Source organism: Barbus barbus, assembly GCF_936440315.1.
Source record: "Barbus barbus genome assembly, chromosome: 34".
In the NCBI taxonomy this organism is placed as follows: Eukaryota; Metazoa; Chordata; class Actinopteri; order Cypriniformes; family Cyprinidae; genus Barbus; species Barbus barbus.
In genome coordinates, this window is record NC_136762.1 from 20,047,937 (window position 1) to 20,055,692 (window position 7,756).

The 7,756-nt window shown below is 40.5% G+C and overlaps 1 protein-coding gene across 1 annotated transcript in view; it reads right to left on the minus strand.

Moving 5' to 3' along the window:
• LOC306854553 (serine/threonine-protein kinase D2-like) overlaps window positions 1-7,397 on the minus strand; it is a 42,856-nt gene extending 35,459 nt beyond the window's left edge. The window contains exon 1 of the mRNA XM_079392679.1: window positions 6,480-7,397. Coding sequence (XP_079248805.1) covers window positions 6,480-6,806 — 327 coding nt within the window. The 5' untranslated portion in view covers window positions 6,807-7,397. The remainder of the gene's footprint in view (window positions 1-6,479) is intronic.
• Between the last annotated feature and the right edge of the window lie 359 nt (window positions 7,398-7,756).

A 7,756-nucleotide genomic window follows, 5' to 3' on the forward strand; every position in this document is an offset into this window, starting at 1 on the left:
TTTTTTCCGTGTGTATACAATCGGCTGATAAACTCGTTCAGTGTTACTGTTAACAAGTTATGTTTTTGTAACTGAGTGACGAGTCAAAATTATGTTCTGTCATGAGCAATAGCATAACAAATACTGTGAGCAGCGAGTACAGTCACCAGTTCTGTTGTATTTAACAATGACAAAGTGAATCTGAAGCAAGACATCTTTTCAAATGCACAGCAACAACAACAAAAAAAACAGCCCCTGAAAATGGGACCAGAGCCATCCACCTTCTGAACTCAACATGTTGGTTTAGATGCAAAAATCACACACACTGCAGTGCAGACACACACACACACACAGTGATTTCATTAAGCCCACAAACTTCTGTGCGCTGCCCTGGGCTGAGGCAAGGGCTCGGAAAACAAAGCAGCCTTTTTTTTATTCAAGTGAACAGTAACACGAGAGGCATGTCTGGCAAGCGAAGGGGAGGAGAGGGCGGAGGGGACTCAGCCAGGGGACTAAATGGAGTTTGTGCTCTACTGTGCTGAAATGGGCTTTTGTGGCCCAGGTGTCAGTATGAAGCAGCAAGTAAGCCGCTAGGAAAGCCACATTGATCCCCAGAGCCCCCAACAATTTATGACCTTGTTACTTTGAACAGAAAAAATAGAAATGAAAGTAGGGATGAAAATTGTATAGTTTTAAAAGTTTCCAGCTAGCCTTTGTGGCCGGCTCATTAAAAAGAATTGGCTCCTATTAGTGTTTTAATAGCTTATTTTAGTATTTTTGAAGGAGTTTGTGACTGATTCAATAAAAAGAATAAGTTGACAGCACAATAAGAGTCTTTCAGATTTGATTTTATGATACAATGGTACAGCGATAGTATCATATGCTTATACTACTTTAACAGCCCATGTGAAAAAGAAGTGTGCTAAATTGTATTGAATGTGAAAATCTTAAAAGTATTGCTGTATGTATAGTTTAATATATTACATATAGTAAAAGTATATGTTTTATGCTTTAATACTCTTTTGTCATGCGTTGACTAACATACTAATGTACTGATTATAATTGTAACTGCATTGTTATTCGATTATATTTAGATTAAATACTGTATATTTATATAGCCTAATATAAATGTAAATTCATAGACTGCAAATTCAGCATTTCTAATGCCCAAATAGAAATAACTCTAAACTATATTTTAGTTCACCATAAATACCTAGTTAGTACATTCAGCAGTACATTTTAACCATATTTCAAAGACAATAGAAATATGAAATGAAATTACATATAAAGATATACTTATAGGGATAGTTCACCCAAAAATGAAAATTAGTCAAATTACTCACCCTCATGTCGTTCCAAAACGTAAGACATTTGTTCATCTTCAAAACACAATTTACGATATTTTTGATGAAATCCGAGAGCTTTCTGACCCTGCATAGACAGCAACGCAACTGACATGTTCAAGGCCCAGAAAGGTAGTAAGGGCATTATTAAAATAGTCCACGCTTCATCAATGGTTCAACTGTAATTTTATGAAGACTGACACGAAATAAAAGAAATTGTTGACTAAAGTCATTATTCCTGGGGTGTTTTTGCACACAAAAAGTATACTCGTAGCTTCATAAAATTACGGTAGTAAAAAACATGGTAGTTGCGTTGCTGTCTAAGCAGGGTCAGAAAGCTCTTGGATTTCATCAAAAATATCTTAATTTGTGTTCCGAAGATAAACAAAGGTCTTATGGGTCTGAAACAACATGAGGGCGAGTAATTAATGACAGAATTTTCTAATTAACATTTGATGTTAATTTTATACTCAGGTTTCACTTAAGTATATTATTTTCGTAATCTTTTCTTTAAAAAGTGTGTTAAAATTAGAAGTGTACTACTTTTTCACAAGGAATATGCTATGGTACTGAATGATTACCATATTATGCCTCGTTGCTTGTCCATAAAAAACATGCTAATACTACAGTTTGTTTTCTTTCTTTTGTTAAAGACAATAACAGGGTGCTTAGCATTTGAAAACACATCAATTCTCACATAAAAAACAGACTTCTCTCCTCACTCTGAGATCATGCGTTTATCTACTGTGGTAACCCATCCATTTAACTTTCTGCAGCAAACCGGCTTGGAAACATACACACAAAACCTCCGTTCTTACGCATAGCACATGCACATACTGCTCCACCTTCTCCAAATTTGCATGCACACTCCACCCACGCCTAACGTTCACACCGTCCTACATTACAGTCAATCCAAGCACATGAGTCTGACACCTCGTTCCACTCATTTCTGCTCTTTTCATGGCAGAGTTAAGCTGCTTTGATTTGTATTACCACACACAATTTCCATTCTTCCAAAGAAACCAATTGCAAACCGTGGATTGGTCTGAAAAGAATATAATCCTAATGGGATTAATTACATACCGATTTACTCACAGCACGGCATTAAACAACACGTTTCAAAACCAAAAGGTGCGCCAGCTGTGGAATTAAGGCCTTGCAAACAGCGTTTGTGTGTCTATGTGCTAAACTGAGTGAACTAAATGTAATTATTTAGAATTAATGGATATGCTAAATCAAAAACAGGGCCTAAATATGTTGTTTATTAACACTACAATTTTCAAGAATATCTACCATGCGCCTAGTACAGCCTAGTAGTAAAGCCACAACACCCTAATATGACTATTTTTGCACAGGCAAGCATCGTTCTAGTAAAATTCCAGTTGTTACTGTTTCATAATAAATTAATGTTTGCATAGTTTTATTGCACTAACAATCAATGTTAACTATGGTATTTTGTGGAAACTGTGGGTGAGCCAAACTGCCCCGGATAACAGAAACCATCTGTGACTTCATAATTGGGCGCACAATTATTAATCTGGGCACAGACCCGACATCTTGTTTGTTTTCTCTTTTTGAAATGACCAAGGAAAGCTAATATGTCCAGGTATTATGAAACTATTGCCATTATTTGTACAAAAAAATCACTATGGCTGTGCCTTGGTACAATATGCTAATATCATGGTACTTTGACATTCACCAATGTAGTCAATGACTGCCATATTCATCATACACAATGGTATTTGCATAGTACATTCAAAATATGGAAGTACCTTTTTTCGGTGAGATTTAAAAGCATAGGCTGCTTTGTCAAAGTTTGCATTATACACCATAAGCATATTCCTTAGCCTAAACTTAGACAGCTACAAATCATAGCACAAATAAGGGACAAGGATTTCATAATGACCTACATGATGGAGAAAACTCCAAAAGAAGTGTAAATGAGTATGCCAGAAAATCCTGCCTGAGTAAAGCGATCTGCCGCTGGCGCTGTATTGTACCAATGAGTAACCCATTATAATTGACACCTGGAAATGTGTTTTTGTTAGGTGCTGAATTGATGTGTCACAGGCAAGAAAAATCTGTTTCACATCAAATAATCGCGTATTTGGGGGCCATTTAATGGCCATTACATTTGCCACATCATATATTTTTTTTTTATTGTTTATTCAAGCTATTTTTTTTTCTCTAATTCTCATTTGCTGCATACTATCTATGGATTTACATTGTTAAATTAATACATAATACAGTATAACATATAAAACAGTCTGTTCACATCAAACACAACATTCGCTGTACACCAAATCAAAGAACTTGAGCAGATTTCTTCTTATCTAAGGACCAGCGACTCTTATCTAAATCTTCAACATTAAAATTAAATGCAAAATAGCTCTAAGCTAAGAAAATAACCCTAACAAAGCACAATGTCAAAGATTGCGTCTCTTGTCTTTTCTCTTTTCACTTTTGTCATTAATTTCCTGTTGAGCAAATGTGTTTTGAATAGTCAAATGGTGGCCAGCATACAACGGTGAATGTGCAAGGAAATACGGTCCTTCCATGCAAAGACTCTCCGTAGCCATGCAAATGAGCCGGAGTGAGATGACTTTATAGCATGCGGGAGTTGCACGGTGCAGAATTACCTGTGACTCCCCTGATATCAGACACTGTGTGCTTTACAGTGGCCACATTTGTAAGAAACAAACAAGTAGTGATTTTACGCTAGCTGCTGACATTTCCTCAGGAGTGTCCTTTAAAGTCTTCTTCCCTCTGGAATGGGGATTCACAGTCCAACCTCCTTAACCTATTGATCTAGAATGGATCTAGAGCGTGGTGGAATTGAGATGTCCATAACCTTGTTTCGACACTGGTTACAGTTCACTGCATGAGCGTTTTGGTACACAGGTCAAAAATGTGTTTTTGTACCGTTTAACTTTCTTCTGTTTAGTATGAACTGACTCACATGCTTGCTGCAAACTGTGATTTTAATTACATATTATATTAAGGAGGACTTGCCCATTTGTTCTTCCCCAAACCACTGAAAACGTCGTGGCCTAATGGTTAGAGAGTCGGACTCGTAATCGAAAGGTTGCGGGTTCGAGTCCCCGGCCGGCAGGGATTGTAGGTGGGGGGGAGTGAATGCACATCGCTCTCTCCACCCTCAATACCACGACTGAGGTGCCCTTGAGCAAGGCACCGAACCCCCAACTGCTCCCCGGGCGCCGCAGCATGGCTGCCCACTGCTCTGGGTGTGTGTGTGTGTGTGTGTGTGTGTGTGCATTTGTTCACTACTCACTGCTGTGTGTGTGCACTTGGATGGGTTAAACGCAGAGCACCAATTTCGAGTATGGGTCACCATACTTGACAATACGTCACGACTTACTTTGCTTTTAAAACACAACCACAATTCTGCCCTCTTTCTACTATTATCACCCCAGCCTAGAATACAAGGCCAGAGGTGGGTGAACAGGAGATTGATGGAGTGCTCCTCCTGGGAACCAGATAAAATCACACTCATTCCTCTCTGGGGGGCGACATGCGACTTAACCCTCAACCATTTGTTTCATTTTAAGCCTATATACATTATCACTAGACACCTATTTTGCTGCCAACCACATTCAAAAAAGACCTTGTGCAGAAATCTCTTTAAAGGTGTGTTGCATGGAGATGTGCAGAGATGAAAGCAACAGCATTGTCTGTGAACCTGCAGTGAGAAAACAAACTCCAGGAGGAAGCCAAAGGGAGCGGTTCAGAGGTGGAGGACACACCATGGCCTCCTACTTTGGGAGGAAACAGGCTTAATTTCCTCCTCTTTATCCCATGGACAATGGCTTGCTTACGTGTTGGACCAGCAGGGAAAAAAAGGAACAAAAGGGACAGCCCACAGCCTGGTACTCTATAGATGTTTTAATAATGCATTACATAGATGGCAGAACAATTTTGGAGTTCTTTAGGGATTGAGGGAAAGGAAAACTTGTTCTAGAAGAGGATAAATAATGCCTAGAGGGAGGAACTGAGTGATGCCGCCACATTACCTTCCAAGTGAATGGAAAAAAGTGTCCATGGAACAGAGGGAGCCATTTGAATAAACAGAGAGGGAACACTGTGACTCACTCTGTCTGACGCCAAGGGGAGATGAGGGAAGGAGTCAAAATCCAAGCTCACAAATCACCCAATCCAAAGGACACAACAAAGGACTTGTTGTAATCAACTGATTTGTGAGTTAATAGGAAAAACATGATGGTCAATGTTTCCCCGAGTCCAAATCACATTTATATTATTTTGTAGATTCCCTTCTGGGGCAACTTTTAAAACAAGTTCTCTTCGTAGCAACAGATCAAGACATTCGCCTTCACATGGATAACAGAACTCAAGCCTGAGAAAAAAGAAAAAAAAAAACTCTTCCTAATGAACCTTTTTAAGATGACCCTTGTCATCTCACAGTGTGACTGGCTGATAAAATCTCAGTTGTTAGGTACTAATGCAGATTTGAGGTAAGGGCAGTCACGGAATGGATGGCCTGTTTTTTGTCCCATTACAGCAGAAATGGGTTCTGGACATTCTGTGCCAGACTAAGATATTAAGTGAATCTAATTTTTACATCAAGGGCTTCACTCAGGTAAGATGGCCCACCTGGAGGGTTTGACATTTGGCAATTTAATCAACAATGCTTGTACTTACTAATGCATTTTTTATTAGTATTATTCTTACGACCTTCCATGAGCTTACATATCAGTGCCTTCATTGGCAACGTACACATCAGTCTGGGATTTTCCTGTGGCGAACTGCTGACACTGAGATAAGAGTTGCCATACTTTACCAGAGCATGCTCTGCATGCATCACATATTTCTGTGGTCACTGTGCATGTGAGCTAAGTAAGAAATATTTACATTGCAGAAAAGGACACCTTTTGCTCTAATGAAATCATCAAAAAATACAATGAAGAATCTTTGAAGTCTGGGTGTATTGAAAATCGCTTTAAAAGACCTGAAGGTAAACCACTAAATTTCCAATAAAAACTGCTGTATATTCAAACATAAACTCTGCATTTTATACACAACCTCTGAGGGCAAACATGCCATCTCAAAACTTTTTTTTTTAGCTGTGCAAAAGTGCTAGTGCATACAGCATCAAAGCACAACATACTGGGTGGCGCTTACCTTCTGATCCACAATTGAGCAAGAAATTTGTTTGACGTAGGCCAGGTCTGCAGTCTGGGGTAGAAGCACAGATTCTCTAGTAAGCCCAATCTGTATCATGAAGGAGACACCGGTTGGTGCCAGAGGCCCGGACGTTATTCCAGATGCCCCGCCGGGACCCAGGGCAACCCCCATGTCCACTGTAGGAAACCCTGGGGTTTGAGAGTTATGGACAGAGACCGGTGTCCCCTGCTGCATCACCACAGACCCAGGTGGAGATGGACCACCCGGGGGAAAGAAGACCTGGGACATGGGTTCCGGAGACATGAAGGGACTGACGTTGGCCATGCCGAAGAGTCAAAAACAGTCAAGAGATAAGACTGGGTAGTGTGAGACAGCAAACTCACCTACACACACCAGCAGTCACTCACTCATCAATAGTGGCCGTCCTTGCTGTGTGTCCCGTGTCTACTAGAGCTTAAAAACAACTGATCCCCTTCCAGGAAGTGGCTCTTCTTTCTTCTCGCCCTCCCTTTCACAGAAAGCTCCTTTATACAGCTTTCATTCCAGAGAAGAAGCAGGTGAGAAATACAGATAAAGTTTGGCTTTGAAACTAAACGTCCTCTCCTCCTCCTGCTGCTTCCTGTTCCCTCACTACTCCAAAGCAGCTTTGAAGAGGAAAACGTCCAAACTTCAAGGAAACACACTGGGGACAAAAAAGAAACTAACAAATGAGAAAAGCAAACAAATGCCTATAGCAGTAAATCCGTCAACTCAAGATGGCCTCCAAGTACAGGAAATAAGCCGGAGAGAGCTCCTGGTTAGGCTTGCTTTGCAAGTCAGAATGTGTTTCAGTTTCTTGTCGTGTTGAGCAGTCTGCTGTGCCTCAGTGAGAAAACTACTGAGGACACTCCCTCTTCCCCCTGCCTCCACCTCCCTACTGTCTGAACCTGCAGAGCCCTGGAGGAAGTGATGTGACTGGCAGATCTCTCGGCCAATCAGCAGGAGAGAGAGCTGTAAAAGAGAGGCTCTGTGAGATCATACATATCCACTTCGGTCTCCTCCCAGTACCACATACACCTTCTTCCCTCCCTCTCAACTTTTAGGTCTTTCTCTTTGTGTAGCAGTTTGCCTTGTTTACTCCCCCACCCTGGAACATATTTGTTCTCCCTTTTTTTTTTGCCTGGGGCCCCATGTTAACTTGCACTCTTTTCCCTGTCACTCATTCTTACTCTCTTTCCCCAGTCCCCTTTTTATGGCGGCAAATCTATGCCATTAATAAGCGAGCGCAAAACAGA